General features: G+C 45.9%; 2 protein-coding genes and 1 non-coding gene across 4 annotated transcripts; 2 read left to right on the plus strand and 1 right to left on the minus strand.

Annotated features, from left to right (window-relative positions):
- Positions 1-248: 248 nt before the first annotated feature.
- LOC121202633 (uncharacterized) lies at positions 249-5,082 on the minus strand. Of its 2 annotated transcripts, none has more exons than XM_041073089.2 (3): positions 4,604-5,082; positions 2,311-2,451; positions 249-1,199 (listed from the first exon to the last, which is right to left on the minus strand). In XM_041073089.2, exons 1-3 carry the CDS (start codon positions 4,671-4,673, stop codon positions 1,012-1,014), a joined length of 399 nt encoding a protein of 132 aa, XP_040929023.1. In that variant the 5' UTR covers positions 4,674-5,082; the 3' UTR covers positions 249-1,011. The 2 variants fall into 2 exon arrangements, with proteins under 2 accessions (XP_040929023.1, XP_040929024.1); XM_041073090.2 differs by lacking the exon at positions 4,604-5,082 and adding an exon at positions 3,441-4,540.
- Positions 5,083-9,865: 4,783 nt separating this feature from the next.
- ddx54 (DEAD (Asp-Glu-Ala-Asp) box polypeptide 54) lies at positions 9,866-15,177 on the plus strand. Its single transcript, XM_029169791.3, has 20 exons — positions 9,866-10,145; positions 10,536-10,662; positions 10,748-10,818; positions 10,894-11,082; positions 11,211-11,260; positions 11,355-11,396; positions 11,481-11,576; positions 11,670-11,791; positions 11,920-11,981; positions 12,161-12,292; positions 12,378-12,588; positions 12,682-12,813; positions 12,927-13,148; positions 13,236-13,309; positions 13,394-13,600; positions 13,774-13,916; positions 14,010-14,123; positions 14,216-14,326; positions 14,420-14,508; positions 14,704-15,177. The coding sequence occupies exons 1-20, from the start codon at positions 10,026-10,028 to the stop codon at positions 14,964-14,966; spliced, it is 2,577 nt and encodes an 858-aa protein (XP_029025624.1). The 5' UTR covers positions 9,866-10,025; the 3' UTR covers positions 14,967-15,177.
- On the plus strand, positions 10,273-10,344 carry trnac-gca (transfer RNA cysteine (anticodon GCA)). The gene has a single exon. It is a non-coding gene; the product is annotated as a tRNA-Cys (tRNA).
- Positions 15,178-17,172: the final 1,995 nt, after the last annotated feature.

Consider the following 17,172-nt stretch of genomic DNA (forward strand, 5'->3'; position numbering starts at 1 on the left):
CTGGTTTCCTACTTAACTCTTACTAGTCTGAATATAATATCAAACTCATAATAACTCAGGAAACATGTGATACATGTCAGAGTTCAGGGGTTTCACTGACACCACCCGTATACCTATCATTGCTTAAATTAACCTATATCTTATATTGTATAAATAGCTATACCACATCCTCATCATTACAGATTAATTAAACCACATAACATTTTAAATGATTGCTGTGCCTTGGAAAAAAACACAACACGAACCCCTCTGAAAAATATGAAACATAATTTAATACCGTAGTTCACAACATTACATGCTTTCACTGTACAATATTACAATCATACATAACCACATGCATCTTAGCCTCAAGATTAGAAGAAAAAACTAAAAAAATATCTTTCATTTTGTTAGTAGCCTGAGGCTTTAAAAGAACATACTCCACAGAAAGAAGTGGTCTTGAGAAAGTCCATGACAGTGGGAAAAAGGATTTATATGTTGTGGTAGGTGGAACTAAGCCGTTAGAATCTGGAAGATGGTTAAATTGAACTGTGTGATATGCAGCTGTGATGAATATGTTCAAAACATTATAACAATGTGGTAAATCCCATGTACTATTATGGTGGGCAGGGGTCAGCATGGGCATCCTGTGTTTTGCCACCTATTGATAATGACCAGTGTAACATTTTTCCCATGTTGATCATTGCCTGCTACAGCATTAAAGCAAACCTTTCCTTCTGTGGCTGATCTGTGTATGGACTCCAAGCTATGTTGAGTAAGTGGATATATTACTGATTCCTTTGAGTGATTTAGTATTTTTAGAAACATATTCACAAAATTATTTCTTTATTGCACTGATGGCAAGTCCACGCTAATGTAGTGATATTGTGATCTACTACTTCAAGGTGTGCACCAGCAACACCACAGAGAGTAAAACCCTCATTCAGTCCTACACACAAGCAGCTAAGAGAAATAATGAGCTGCTAATTAAACGTTTCTCCCTCTAGTCCAGTGGTGGTTTCCAAAATGACTTCACAACCACATCCTCAGCAGCAACAGGCAGAACAGCGCACAGAAGCAATGCAGTGCGCTTGTGCGCCAGGAGGGGGCGCTGTTGCACAGGTCTGAGTCACAGCAGTGGATGCGCACGCCAGGCAGCTCTTGTTGCTGGCAGTGTCTGGAGGTAGCACAGCCGCTGGTCAAGACGATGCCCAGGGCCGCTGGACGGACAGAACAGAGAGACAGTCAGTCAGTCAGAGAGCAGTGACACGTTGCTGTGTGGCTCAGCAAGAAAAAAAGCTCAAGTAAGCACCGAAGAGTGCAAGTGTGTAATGAGGGAGACGTTTACAGCTCTTAAAGACACAATCCGCAGGGAATTAATTCACAAGCAGGAAACCGGCAGCTGTTTCATAGAAAATACATAAAGCTTCGTAAAACATTCACTTTTGTGAAGACTATTTTTTTAACTGGAAGAATATATCAATTATTATTATTAGAACATTAGTCATTCTTAACCTAACACCAAAACCTTTTTTACATTAGGGCTGTAAACCTGGAGAATCCAACAATTAGGCTTAATGTTTAATGAACCAACCAAATGGAGATGCTTGTTCTGAATCTAATCAGTAATATACAGTTATACATAATATACAGAATGCAGACCATGACATTGTCTTAATTATGGTCTGTGATAAGCTCTTTCTATTTAATTTGCATTTAACACCATATCCTTTTCCACAGAGTTGCTCAGGAGGATGATTTAAAGGGGATGTTGCAGAGGAGGCCTCTGAATTTCCAGCAGCATCTCTTCACGCTCACGTGAAGGTTTACGGGCTGAGCGTCCACAGATTCGAACAAAGTGCTTGTCGCCCTGTGTCAGAGCAGGCGCTGTCAGTCCCTGTCTGAGCGTTTCTCCTGAGCAACCGGGGGAAGGTGCCTCATCAGCTCCTTCGGCGCGGGCGACTACTTCGCGCGCCGAGCAAACGGAACAGCTGGACCGTCCACGCTCCCGCGGACGCGGGCGCAGCGACTCATCTGACCGTCGCCACCTTGACGTCCACATCCTCCGTTGGACGCGGCACCAAACAATGACTGACCTACAATTCAGTCAGCAAAGCACACCAATGGGCTTATGTAACCACCCTCCGTGTGTGGAGCAATAGAATATTCACATCAGCGAACAAAGAACATTAACATGGAAGTATGATTAAAAATGATTATGCCAACATCCATCGCTGCGCCACAGTGAATATTCACTTAATAATCTGCTGCTGCCCAAGACACAGGGGATAGGAGTGGACAATGTGAGTGAAAGGTGCAGGAATTACTCACTGCTCTCTGTCTTAATGCAGAAGCGGTGTTTGAAGCCCTTGTGTGAGTGGGTGCAGGTGATGACCTCTGGGTTGGAGCAGCCCACGTCCACGTACCTCTGGCCCTGCAGGATGTTGCAGCCATAGCACTGCAGCCCCTGGACTGGAGGGGACACGACAACTCGTTAGGGGGCAATTTAATGTGCTCTGCCAGCTTGTTCGTGTAACGGGGGCCCGGGATGGAAATATGCAGCCCTGCTACTTTGGGACAACGTATGTAGGTCACCTTAGCGGAATCACTATTATGTCAAGACCCCGCAGCATCAAGAGTGAGCCTTGAAAACACACATATTCTGCCTGTGCCCACGCGTCATGGCCCGGAGGTCACACACGATGGCTGCTGATAAATCACAAATGAACTTATGACTTCCCGGAGATGCAAATATTACAAATAATACCTGGTAAATAAAGCATCATAATAACTGCACCCAATTAAAATCAGTTTTTCTGTTTTTACCAGTGTTGTTGCTGTTGTTCCCCCGGAGCTCAAGTTTTCCAAATCACACCCAACCAGTTGCCTGCAGAACGTCCCTACCTCCATTTGTAGCACACCAAGCGTTTGCTTTGACTCTGACTCAAATCTAAATGCTCCCGGAGCTGATGCGGAACGCAGCGTCACGGCCCCCCCCCTCCCGAAGCCACGCATAAAGCAGCGCATAAAACAGCGCATAAAACAGCAATAATGAGCTCAGCTTTTCTGAAGCGGCTCGCGAGTTCAGCCGAGGGGAATATGTTGCACAGACGTGTGCTCAGAGGTGAATCAGCCTCGCTGGGTCTCTCTACTCCTGAGCTCCCTGTAGCGGTGGATGCTCCGCACAGAAGCTTAAATCCGTTCCCTTCTCATACTTGATCATGATCATCGGCCAGAATGGGTTTGGCCGCCACGAGGCAACAAAACACAGCAGGCGCACATCTGGCTACAAAACAGCTGGATTTTGGAAACCTATGGGTTTTTCTCGTCCTCTGTCGCTGCCTCGCCACTTAAACGTCTCACTCTCTTAAGAAAGTGAGGCTTAGCGTGAACAGAACAAATCCACCGGCGCTTAAAGGGATTGCCCGTGAATTCAGACCCCTGACACACCTGTGGCTGACCTCGAAATCCCCCGCACACAAGATGGAAGATCAGCTTTGGCCGAAACCAATCCCCTCTCTTCATCTGCGCGTCCCCCGTGGACTCGGTGCGGCGCGAGGGCAGCGGGCGGCCGCGAGCCTCTCGCTGCCTCGGCCCCGTTAAATAGCCCAGCGAAAGCCCCCGTGGAGCTTTCAGGGGCAAACTAATCCCGGGCAAATGCTCTTAGAAAAATCACTTTAGAAATCTGCTGGAATCAATGTAAAGCCCCGCGGGGACAGAGGGCACATGGCGACCTTTGGGACGCGCGCCGCGGCCGCCGGCGTGATCCGCCGTCCTCGTGGACGCCTAATAGGAGCAGCGGCTGAATGGTCATTTACATCTGGCAAACAAGCGGACTTGACAATGCGGCGATGCCACGTGGCCGCACCGATCTCATGAATTATTGACAAGCTGCCCAACGTGAGATTTCATCAACATAATGAGGACGCGGCGCAAAACCATTGGCCACACATGGAACAATGCAACGTGTTCTCATTAGGCAAAACCTATTATAATAATATAGGCATATATAATAAATACATAATCACTGGAATGACACAGTATAAAATACATCAGGTATTGAATAATGTGATTATATTAATAAACTACAAATCCTGTTTTTCGGTCCCACTGCATTTCACCTCTTTAATACACAGCAGACGGTGAGTCCGCCCCGGACCTCACCTCCCCCTCGGCTCCGGCGCTACCAGAGGTGATCTGACATCAAACATTAAGGAACAGACCTCTTCCCACAGCGTCACCCATTTTGTCCCAGGCCCCCGGGGTGAAACTCAGGCTGCGGCTCTCATCACCTGCTGTTGGACGGTATAGATTCAAACGTCCACGTCAGTTACGTGCAGAAATGCTCCTTCGTCATATTAATGTCATTTGTTCTGTGTGCTCAACTATCTTCCTACTGGTGCGTAACTCAAAGTCTGGCAAATGTCATGAATACAATGTCCAAACAATTTAACTTTATTGATGATTATTTGCTTGCAAGAGGTTGATGGAAGCAAAGATGAGATCATTAGTGGTCAGCACCTGGACTATGCACACACACGCACACACACACACACACACACACACACACACACACACACACACACACACACACACACACACACACACATTGTCACCTACTCACCTTCCGTCAGGCAGAGTGTCCAAACCAGAGTAAATCCAAGCCCATACACCAGCCAGGCAGGTAAAGTCATGGATGCAGCGCACTAGGGGTGGTCAGTGCTCAGTGTCAGAGGGGTGAGAGCCAGGAGTCCCCGCTGCTCTCATCTAACAGCCCGACAAAACCGACAGAGGCAGAAACCAGGCAGCGCAGAGAGCCCACTCGCCACAGCCCGAGCAGCCGAACCGTCTCTCCCTCCTCCAGCCTCAGCGCCGCGCGCACTGTGTGCGTGAACTGAGTCCAGTGAGAGAGGGAGCCGAGCATCCAGGCAGTCAGTCAGCTCAGCGATCCAGTCAGGAGAAGGGGGCGAGGGGGGGGAGTGGGATCAGCGTCTTCCTCGGCGGTTCCCCCTGAACCTATGCTCAATAACAGCGTGAAAAATCACCCATCTCAGGTCACCTACTGTGGAAAACAGGGGAACAACCCCCCCTCAGCCATCAGGCAGTGAGTGTGGTCCTTTTCCAGCTGACACACACACACACACACACACACACACACACACACACACACACACACACACACACACACACACACACACACACACACGCACGCACACACACACATCAGCCAGGATTAATTCTTGATTGATAATCCATTGCTTCTAATTATAGCCATATCACAATGTGTTAAAAGCCTGGCGCTGAACGGGACGGCACAGCGGGGGTCGCTGTGCCGTATAATATATAACGCGCGCGCACGTGATCGGTGCCGCGGTAAACACCGACGGGGCAGGTTATCTGCGCTGAGTGTATCACTAGTGCTCGTACACTGGGGGGAAATTCTATCTAATCAAGAATTAAAGAGCAAATCCTTTCTTAGAGGCTGTAATGCCAGAGGATAAGGAAGGCTTTGCGTTAAGCCCTCATTCCCTCCCCACCCAAAGCAACATATGGTCAGGCCTGATAGATGGCTGCCAATGATCGCTGTCATATCGAGACGCGTTTGCGCAGGAAGGTGCGGATTTTTTTTGCGCACACGTTGAGATTACAGCGGCTTTTAGTCGGTCGAGCCTGGCGCTTGATCGCTCCCGTGCCTCTCTTCTGTTTTTGTTTTTTTTTTTTTTTTGCTTTTTTGTATTCACAAGTGCGTGCAGCTGTGCGCGAGCGCGTCTCTCCTCTCTGCGCTTTTATTTATGAGTCACTGCTCGTGTGAAGAGAAAAAAAAAAACAACAACACAGAGCTGGAGAAAAGAAGTGCCAGAAGTGTTTGAAGTGTAGAGGTGGGACGAGTGTGTGAGGTCATTGCCCTCGTGCCCTCTTGTGCAGCCCGAAAGTGCAGACGTTGAAGCCTTTCACAATAAAAGTCTCCATTTATCACATTCAACGCACAGGCAGCCGTGACGTGGCTATAATGCACATTTTCTCACATGTGCGTTGTGGGGAATATCAAGTAAAACGGTTCTGTCAAGAATTTGTGTGTCAACCTTTTCCCTCTTTCCACATCATACAGCCCTCATTCATTTATATTCTGCTGAGCTGCTTGAGCCTTTGAGTGATAAAACCCATGGAACGGGAAGTGAGGGGAGGCTGGATTCAGAGGGGGGGAGGAGGAGGAGGAGGTCCGGCACTGCTACAATAATGAAAAGTGAGTCTTTTCCCGAGCTCCCCCTCGACTTATCTTATGACACACAATGGCTGCTTTAAATACCCTTGAAGTCTGTGGCGCAGGCTAGTTTGGAGTGACAGTGACGGGCACAGGGAGGGCTGCTTGGCTCTTAAATTCTTGATGAAATTGCAATTAAGACACCAGAAGAAGAATTGAGCCCGGGGCCATGCGAGCAACAAGCAAGGAGAAAAACAACAAGGATGTGAGGAGGAAATGCATTAAAAGTTAATTCTGCTCCGTGGGCTTTAATTCTGGGCAACTGTCATCGCGCATAAAGCTCCCATAAAAGTATAGAGGAGATGAAACTGCAAATGGCCTTTAAGACTCGTGCATTAACCGCAGCCGGGCGGGACCTCTGCAGTGTTAATGAGCAGTAATCCAGTGTTTGACCACAGTGTTTAACATGTTAAGGTCTGAGATTTCAGGGCCCCGTTTCCTCTTTGTGCCTTTGTCACGTGTCCCCATGACTGTCGCCGCACCGCTGCATTAGCCGTCAGATTAGCGGCTCTCTAGCTGCCTCTGAGCAGCCGAGTACCAAGTAATTGAAAGTTTGACCGGATGTATGTGCCTCTGCAGTTTTGCACCAAAGGGAGGGCAAAGCTGGATGCTCCTTATGCAGCAGAGGAGACGTCTCAGCAAAAGGCTTAGCATCAGTTGTGGGAATGTAAGCGCTTCTCAATTTTGCTTTATTGCCCTTTTAATGGTGCGATTTGCAGCATTTTTATGCCCATTTCACAGGTTTCAGTGAAGAGGATGGTGATGTGTTGTAATGTAATAGGAGCATCACTGTTTTCTTTGATGGTTGCTTTATGACTGACCTAATAAACCCCAGTGACTACCCCGATGAGCAAGAGGAGGGTTTTACAGCAAGCACTGGGTTAGTGTAATAATAGGTCTCCTCAAGCACGTCAGCTTCCCGTCGCATCTTAAGAGCCGCGGTCCTCGGCTTCGCTCGTGCGTGGCCGCTCTGTCTCCGTGCCCAGCAGCCCCGGGGGGGTGAGGCCAGGGGCCCTCGCACCATCTGCTTCTCCCACTAGGGTGGCACCACAGCACCGTGCGGGCCCTGGGAGCCCGGAGCAGGCTGCGACCCTCACGTGAACCGCCTCCAGACCCAGCGCCGTCCTCAGCAGGTTACTGGCAGCTGCATGATGAGCAAAGGCACATTCAGAGCGAATGAGGAGTCTCGGTAAGAAGCAAAATGTGTTTCTGATATTCACGACGTCCCCATAAAGGTCTGAAATCTGAGTTTTATATGTTATGTAGGACTTAATCGTTTGATGATGGATGCGGGCACCTACGAGTCCAAGGCAGATATATTCCCTTTCGCAGCCATTTAAAAGTTTTAATGAGCAGTTATCAGATATCTGAGATTAATTTGCTCCGTGCATGTACATCGCCTGGCGTTTGAAGCCTCGCTGGAGGGACGAGCCTGCCTGACACACTTCAGCACAAACTAATTGGACGTCGGGACTATTTTTAAAAGGTCCACTGATCGCACAGCCAGCCTTTTTAGGAGAGGCTGATAAATAATTAAATCGACACAGAATATTTAACCGCCACCCCCATTTAAAGGCTTAGCGTTAGAGACCATCAGCTCAATAATCTCTTAATTTAAACATTCCCTTCAATCTCGGAGGCTTAGAGGCGGCAGCTGCTCCACGCACACACACACACACACACACACACACACACACACACACACACAAACACACACACACACACACACACACACACACACACACACACACACACACACACACACACACACACACACACACGCCGGAGAGCGTCTTTAGAAAAAAAAACAACCTGAAACATGTTGACATATGTCTCACTAATGACTTCCTTTCAGTGCACATTTAGTCGCTGACTGTTTGGTTGTTGTGAGCTAAAAACCATGTCATCACTGACACGACTCATGCTACAGAGATCAGGATCCTTTGCTTGGCCTACATTAAATCCTCACGGATCTGTGTTTGTCATGCATGCATCTTATCTTTAAGATGCGTGGGACATTACTTATAGCCACAACAGGGAACGTTAAACAAATTACTGCAGTATCTTCACGTGGAGCTGAGCTAATCCTGAATCATATAGAGATGAAGCAGTGATTCTCTGGGATGTTTTTGACACGAACGTTCGCCACAGAGGGGAAACTGCTGACCTGATGCCAGCGCCCTGTTTATTAGGGCGCCAAGGCAAACCCACCATAACCTTCCATCCCTGCCAGCCCCGTGTTTTAATCCCTCCAGGCTTTATGGCTTAATTCACCTTTAAGAACAAAAGCAGATGTTGAAGGTGGCCGCTGCACCTCGCCTGCATCCCACTCAGCTCTGAACAGATTTGGCTCCAGGCCACCGCAGCGAGGCTCTGTGAGCGAATATGAATGGCATTAGCTCCAAGCTGTTGCCATGGTGTTGACTTATTTACTGTACATCAGCCCACTGACTTCAAACAGTGCTGTACACGTTTTGGCTGCCATATTAGTGTCAGCATTATCACCCAAAGGACACATTTCCAGTGGGTGATTTAAAATTTAAAGCACAGCTCGTTATAAACAAATGAAACTTATTTGCAAATACAAACAGTCTAGTGAGCTAAAAACACAGTGACCAGTGGACATGTAATGACTAATTCACACATAGTGCTTATCATTAATTTTAAGCCAAAGCTTAATGAATACAACTCACATTTGATCCTGTTACAGATTTCGCTGGTTGTGCAAGATTTAATGATTTTAATCCAAGGCCGACAAGTGATGATGATATTGCGTTGCTTTGGCTGAACAATATTTATGAATGAAGGGAAAGCTCTACTTTGTTATGTCATCAACAATGTCAATGATATTCTTGGACAGCGAATAACAAACCTCAGCTTTGCCTTAAAATGCCTTAAATATAGTTTAGTACGTGTGATACGTTCCTAAAAATAATACATTACGTAACGCACGCAAGAACCTCTGTGGCCGAGCTTATGTTTGAGGACTGAAATCTGTTTTGGGGGAGAAATCTTGTGCCATATTTCAGGATTTCAGTAGCATAAGTGTGACAGTTGTTGCATGGATGGGTAGGTTTTGTCTGCCTAAATGTCCTATGCAGTCACTTCATGAAATGTTACGTAACAGGAGGAAAACCACTGATTGTTTTGCTTTGCTCCGTGAATTTGGAATTATAGAAACAAATAGTCACTCCAACAATGACGTATTAACACATTGGTCATTATCCTGTTCTTATTTATTATTAAGTAAAAATGCTTCGACTACTTGAGTACATGAGTAAATGTACGCTGTGTCATGTAATTAAACCTGATTAAGGTCAAATGATAAAAGACCCACTGATCTGTGTCTCTATTGCATTCTCTATTACATTAATGATATTAATTATGGCTTTGATGAGGTTTGATTTAACTCTTGCATTATTGTCTTTGAAGTACAGTTAATCCAATTTGTAGCAGTGGCTCATCAACGGTTACATCAGAAATTCCACGATAATGACCTCGAGTCTTTAGGAAAGGGAGTAAAATGCGCACCATGATGAGTGCACTTCAGTCTCCAGAGCAGCAGGCGGCGGTGTTGAGACACCTACGCGACAAACCGGCAGGCAAACACAGCGTAAGAGGAGGAAGAAGAAGAAGAAGAAGAAGAAGAAGAAGCTGAAGCTCACACGTGTTTACGCACGTCTTCTCCGTGTTGTTGTCTGCTGAGATGCTACTAGTTGGTTTTATTTAATATTGTACATAGTAAAGTTCTCGGCTGCAGGATACAAAAGCATTAAACTATAGGATGGGCCAGAAAAATAAGAAACTAACGAAGAAGAAGAGGCACACAGCCAACAGGGAGCCGGAGCCTGACTCTGACAGCGGAGACTTTGAGCTGGCTGCTGAAATTAAAGACGATGACTCGGTAAGAGACTAATGACAACAACAACAACAACAACAACAACATATTTCTTATGGTTATTACAATTATAGATAGAAAATCAGCATTGTGTAGCTTGTTGGAGACAGCGTTCGCCTTCTTCGTTGACGCCGGGGGTATAGCTCAGTGGTAGAGCATTTGACTGCAGATCAAGAGGTCTCCGGTTCAAATCCGGATGCCCCCTGAAATTGTTGTTTTACTAGGGTTACAACTACAAACTGCCTTTAAAATAAAAAACTGCCTTAATATACACATCTTAAGAAATCTGTTTATAATCTTTCTAAGAACTAAAGTGTGTTGTTCAGGTGCTTTGCTATACATACAATTGAATTCATAACAACTGTGGTAATTTTCTTTTTTTTCTTATTCTAACAGCCAGGAAGGAAATTGCCACGCTTCCCTGCCTCCTCAGACTGTCTGTCAGATGTGGAGCCCGACACCAGGGAGCTGGTCAGAGCCCAAAACAAGAAGAAAAAGAAGTCTGGAGGCTTCCAGTCCATGGGTTAGTAACAAGAGCACAAACAGTGACCTAATAATGATATTATTGTCTACTGCGATAACCTTGATATTGTTATTTATAATTTTAGGTCTCAGTTACCCTGTATACAGAGGGGTCATAAAGAAGGGTTATAAAGTCCCAACTCCGATCCAAAGAAAGGTATTCATAATATAAAGCACTGTCTTTGCTAAGATCTTAATATTTCATGCTCAAGCTTTCTCTTGCCTATTTCAGACCATTCCACTAATTCTGGATGGCAAAGACGTCGTAGCCATGGCTAGGACTGGCAGCGGAAAGACGGCAGCCTTTCTGGTGCCCATGTTCGAGAAGCTCAAGGCGTCTCACGCCCAAACCGGAGCCAGGGCCCTCATTCTGTGTCCCACCAGGGAGCTGGCCCTTCAAACCTTGAAGTTTACAAAAGAGGTCAGACTATTAGATATTATACTGCTACTATAATTAGGTATTTAATAGAAAATGGTTATAGTTTAATTAAATACTATGTCTTGAGACTTCATTGTTCTTATGTCGTCGTTGTTGTTGTGGTTTTACAGCTTGGAAAATTCACCGGCCTCAGGACTGCATTGATTCTTGGTGGAGACAGGTGTGTTACTCATTGTTGACTTGTCCTGATGTTCAGTATGTACAGCTGTTGTTGAAATGTATAATGATTGTAAGAGGTTGTGCTTCTTTTAAAGAATGGATGACCAGTTTGCTGCCCTTCATGAAAACCCAGACATGTGAGTGCTTGCAGATGTGTGTAATATCTTCCCCATTCGTGAGCTGCACATTAAACATCCTGGTCTCTGTAACTCTACCCCCAGAATCATCGGTACCCCGGGTCGTCTCATGCATGTTGTGAAGGAGATGAACCTAAAGTTGCATAGTGTGGAGTATGTGGTATTTGACGAGGCTGACAGGTGAGACAGTGAATGGATGAAAGTGCATTTAAATGCACACAGTTTCTTAGCTCTAGTGAATTTATGTTTTAATATATTTACTTTTCTTCTCAGGTTGTTTGAAATGGGTTTTGCTGAGCAGCTTCAGGAGATCATCAGCAGGCTTCCTGAGACAAGGCAGACCCTGTTGTTCTCTGCTACTCTGCCCAAACTGCTGGTGGAGTTTGCCAGAGCCGGTAACATGAAACTTCTTTTAATTCCCTATTTTGCCAGTTGTGTTGTTCCTGTCTTCATTGTGATTAAAGGGCTCTCCCCCTGCTGTGCTGAAGGACCAGGTTGACTAAAAGGATGTGTTTATTTCCAGGTCTGACAGAACCAGTGCTCATTCGTTTGGATGTTGATTCCAAGCTGAGTGACCAGATTAAGGTAAAAACTGTGTTTTAATATAGAAAATGCTTTATTCAATTAAATTCATTGAATACGAAAAATCTATTTCATGTACTGATCTCTGTGTTTTGTGTTAGTCAGTGATGTGTCCATTGTTTAAATGCTTTCTTTTTGTCCGTCTAGTTCTTTCTAAATGTTTTTTGTGTTTCTTGTTTTAGCTGGCATTTTTTCATCTGCGTGTGGACGACAAACCGGCGATGCTACTGTATCTCCTGAGGAATGTGGTGAAACCTCAGGAGCAGACAGTTGTCTTTGCAGCCACCAAACACCACATTGAGTACCTGAGAGAGGTGAGACGCAACCAGCTTAGTAACTGTTGGATCACTGTGTGCATTTGTCCTCAGTTGACCTGAACTTCTTCACGTTGGTCTCCAGCTGCTTTCCTCAGAAGGCATTGAGTGTGCTTACATATACAGCGCCCTGGATCAGACTGCCAGAAAGATCAACATTGGGAAGTTTGTGCATAGAAAAGCGATGGTGCTCCTTGTGACAGACGTTGCCGCTCGTGGTATAGACATCCCCCTGCTGGACAACGTCATCAACTACAACTTCCCCGCCAAGGCCAAGCTTTTCCTGCACAGAGTTGGTGAGAAGCTTCGAGTAGATTATTCCCTAATCATGTGAGTTTTATTAGGGAAATGGAGTGATATCATCGTCATCGCTTGTTTGTTTCCATCAGGTCGTGTTGGACGCGCGGGTCGCAGTGGCACAGCCTACAGTTTAGTTTGTCCAGATGAGATGCCTTTTGTGTATGACCTTCACCTCTTCCTGGGGAGACCTGTTCAAGTTGCCACACCTGATCACGCACAAGGTAGATTTAACATGATAATGGCCAGTTTTTAAGATGAAATAATAATTTAAAGCTAGGAGTAGTGTAGTAAATGTGTGCTTCATCTATTTTTATGTTCTTTATTTTTTCTCCAGATGCTGATGGTGTCTTTGGTCGCGTCCTTCAAAGCATTCTGGATGATGAAGAGTCACATCTGATCACCGCTCATGAAAATTCCCTGGAGCTGCAAAACCTGCATCACGTCTCAGAGAATGCATATAAACAGTACCTTAAGTCTCGACCAAGTCCCTCACCAGAGTCCATCAGGCGGGTCAAAAATATAGATGTGTCCAGCATGGCTGTCCATCCCTTGCTAGGTCAGTCTGGAGGGGAAGAAACTGATAAATAGTGATGACAACCCTTTAGTTGTAACTGTAACAGCATTAACTTCCTTTTCGTTTCAGGATCTGGGTTGGGAAAATCAGAACTGGAGCGCCTTCAAATAGTCGATGCCATCAAGGGCTACAAATCAAAATCAGTAAGTTCAAACCTAATATTTTTTTTTAACCTGCGGTCCCTTGATATTTTCCTGCTGTGTAACCCTTAATTTATTTTTTTCTAGACTATCTTTGAAATCAACTCCAACTCTAAGACTCAGGCCAGCGAAGTGATGCGGGCCAAACGGTCCAAGGATGCGCGATTGGTGGACAAGTTCAGCAAGCAGAAACAGGACATGGCTACAGAGAACCATGTGCATCAAGCGGTCAACTCCTCCGTCACCGACAATGATTCTGCAATCGCTATGGACGACGAGGACGATGATCTAAAGGTAGAAACATCAACAAATAGAATCACTGCTTAAAGGTCAAGGTTGGGTCCTCCTACATTATACTGTTGCTTAATATGTAGAAAAGCAGAAAACCTCATGACTGATCTTTGTGACTTGTACTTCCACATCAGCTAGAACTAAATCTTAGCTGCAACTCTGAATGTTTCCACCAGGGGGTGTTCTCCTCAGTGGTCGGTGGAAAGAGGAAAGGCCAACAAGATGACGGGGCAGGACGGTCAAAGAAAAGCAGACAAACGGGTAAAGATGAGGAATATTACATCCCTTACAGACCCAAGGACTTTAACTCCGAGAGAGGGTGAGTGTTCAGCTTGGAGAGTTGCTTTTAAGTTATACGTTATGAATAATTGTAATTAAATGAATCTGTGGCTTGTGTTCTACGTGGCTTTAGGTTGAGTCTCGGTGGAGAAGGCAGCGCATTTGAACAGCAGGCTTCCTCAGCTGTTCTGGACCTGATGGGAGACGAAGCCGACCAGTTCAAGCAGCACAAAAAAATAATGAAATGGTGAAAACCACTTACCTGCTCTTAATTTTCTCCCTCTCGCTCCTCTTTTTATGGCGCCTTCTAAATTTCACCTCTGCAATGTCTGTTTGCAGGGACCGTAAGAGGAAACGTTTCGTGACAGAGTCGGGACCAGAAAACCGCAAGCACAAGATCCACACAGACAGTGGTCAGGTCATCAACAACAAGAAGAACAAGAAGAACTTGTATCCTAACATCTGTTTGCTAATAATACAGTTTGTGTATCTATTCTATTTATATAAACACTGAGATGTTGTCTCACCTTGACAACGTGTCAGTTATGAGGAGTGGAAGAAAAAGTACAAAGTCAATGAAGAAGGAGGAGGATCGGATGGAGAAACAGAAGGAAGAATGAAGCCAGTCAGAGGTAGACGAGCAGTCACAACTTTTACCGTGGAACTGTATTATTATTATTATTATTATTATTATTATTAACAACTATCAACACCTTTTTTGGAGGAATATTTAAATATTATAAAGCCGCAATTCTATTCACTGTCCACATGTTACAGGTCTATACTGTATAGTATAGTCTTCTCAGTCCTCTCCATCTACTTCTCAGGCCGTGGCCGTGGTCGACGAGGTCCTAACTTCCAAAGCCCCGCGCGGCAGCAGCAGACGCCCGGCGGCCGGGCAGTTCGCTCAGAGCTGAAGACCAGAGATCAGATCCTCAAAGAGCGCAAGAAGACGCAGAAGCACCGGTTTCTGCAGAGCGGAGGCCTAAAGAAGCTCCGCTCCAAGAACAGACAGGCGCTCAGAGAAGTGAAGAAGTCAGGGTTCGGACGAGGCAGCCAGAAGAAGGGCAAGATGAGGAAGAGATTGTGAGAGCGGAGACCTGGTGCCCTGCGGGACTGTGGACTGAAGGAGAAAAGGAGCTGGAGAAAACCTTTTACAAAGATGTGCATCAACCTTTTCTCTCTATTTGCCACAGAATATGTAAAAATGTATCCAATAAGCTGGGTTTGCTTTATGCATGGATGAAAGCAGCGTGTCTATGCACAAAGACTTACTGGGAAATACATGAGTGAGGCCATCATCTGTGTCATGTCTTCATTTGCAGTCACATGCTGAACACGTGCGTTCACTAGACAGTTTTGGTGCGGATCAGGTTCTGTTCTCTGTTTCGGCCCCTGTTTGGCCGCAGCATTTACGAGCGCATTTAATGGGCTTGATAGCCAGTATTTGGCCCTTGCGTTGTCGATGGCTGTGTCTTCGTAGTGTTGTGACGTCTGGATTGTTCCCAGGATGTACTGCTTTGTACCAGCAGGTTTTCTGTGAACCTAAAAAGTGAGTTCATTAACTGTTTTTAAAGAGGCTGCACGGCCTAAAGCGTGCTGCGTTTCAGTCCTCATCTCCCCGTAAAAACATAATGTTCCTGTGCTTGAAGGAAATGCCACTGGTTCTTCTATAAGCCTTTTTTACTGTTCATCATTTAAATGTACAGGTTTGAAATCACGATTTATTAAATAAACTTGACGCCTTTTAAAACCTGGGTCGACTGCGAGTTCCTAATATAAAGCTGAACCCAATTGAACTGTGATGTTTCCATCTGTTTGGCTAAAAGCTTCCTCCTAAGTAACATTTAGAAGAATGAATGATTCTCAGATGTGACACATCTGAGAATCATTGCGTTCGATCGCGTCCTCTGCCACGTGTCAAATGATGGTGTAATTCTTTCCCTGCAGAACACACAGCCGTTGATCATTTCGCCAAGCAACAACTGTCTTGCTTCCCCCAGCTGTTGAGAAGGTGCAACACACGACCACATGCACGGCACGTGGTCAATGTAAGCAAGCAGACAAGAGGCTCAGTCCATGTGGAGGCTGTTACAGCATTAACTGTCTGTTTGTGCTTCTATGCATTACAGGTTAATCATGATGACGCTCTCATGAGATGAGGCTTGTGGCTTCCAGTCGTCTGGAAACCCGGAAGGTGGGTAAAGTAATTGGGCCAATCATCACAGAGATTTGTTTTATGTGGGCTTATTAATTCGTCTCTTTAGCTGAATGATTTTTTAATAACAAAACACTGAAACAAAGTACAGACTACACGAGAGCATCATGCCCTGATAGGGATTTGATGCAGTCTCTCCCGAACCCGTCTGGCACCAGAACAAGTTGGAGTGAAGGAGGTACATTGATATCAGTTAATCCCCCGTGCAGAGATACCAAGCCACAGCGTGCCTCCACCCCTCATCCCCTGCTCAGAGGACCCCCCCCCCCCCCCCCCACACACACCCAGTGTCCCAGTGCTACAGCGGCTCTGTGCTTGTCAGGAACGGCAGCGTTATCTCTGCCCAGAGTTCCCAGGACGGACACAGCATCCACTTGAGATAGGCCGGAGAGCCTGAGCATCAGAGCACGGCTGCTCTCGTGACGGCGGGAAATAAATGCTAGGCCCCGAGTTGCACGCGTGCAAATGTGCACAATAAAATAAGTGGACACAGCAACAAACTCATGTGGAGGACAAAATAAGATTTAGAAGAACATATTTAAAATAACAGTTGAATCTGATGTTATAGTTCAGAATAATAAAAAAAATGTGTCTATTATTTGAAGATATTGGCCCAAAACCTAAAATATAGAATCAGATTCTCTTCTGGAGTTATCTCATTAATTAGAAGCGCTATCAGAGCAATTATCTGCTGGCAGATACGCGCCTCATTCCTTCCCCGCGGCCGGCCTCTCCTCTCTGTGTGCGCTCCTCGCGTGATAAGATTGCTTCCCTTTCTCAGGCTATCGCTTACGAGGCAAAAGGCCACTCGAGGAATGACGGGTCCAACAGGACCCACGTTGGCCGACCCCCCCCCCCCCCCCCCAGTGTGGAACAGCGCTGACCACTCATTAACGGTCCAAAAATCATCAGCGGGCTCCTCTTTTGTTGCCTGGCTTTGTGCTTTCGGGCCTGGGCGGAGTTGAGATGTTGTCGGGTCAAACGCTGGTTAGCTCCCTTTATTGTCGTATTGTAATTGCAGTGCTGCGGTTTTGTTTTGGAAACAGGCGGCTCGTGAAGATGTTTGGAACAACCTGCC

Source organism: Betta splendens, chromosome 12, assembly GCF_900634795.4.
Source record: "Betta splendens chromosome 12, fBetSpl5.4, whole genome shotgun sequence".
Lineage (NCBI taxonomy): Eukaryota > Metazoa > Chordata > Actinopteri > Anabantiformes > Osphronemidae > Betta > Betta splendens.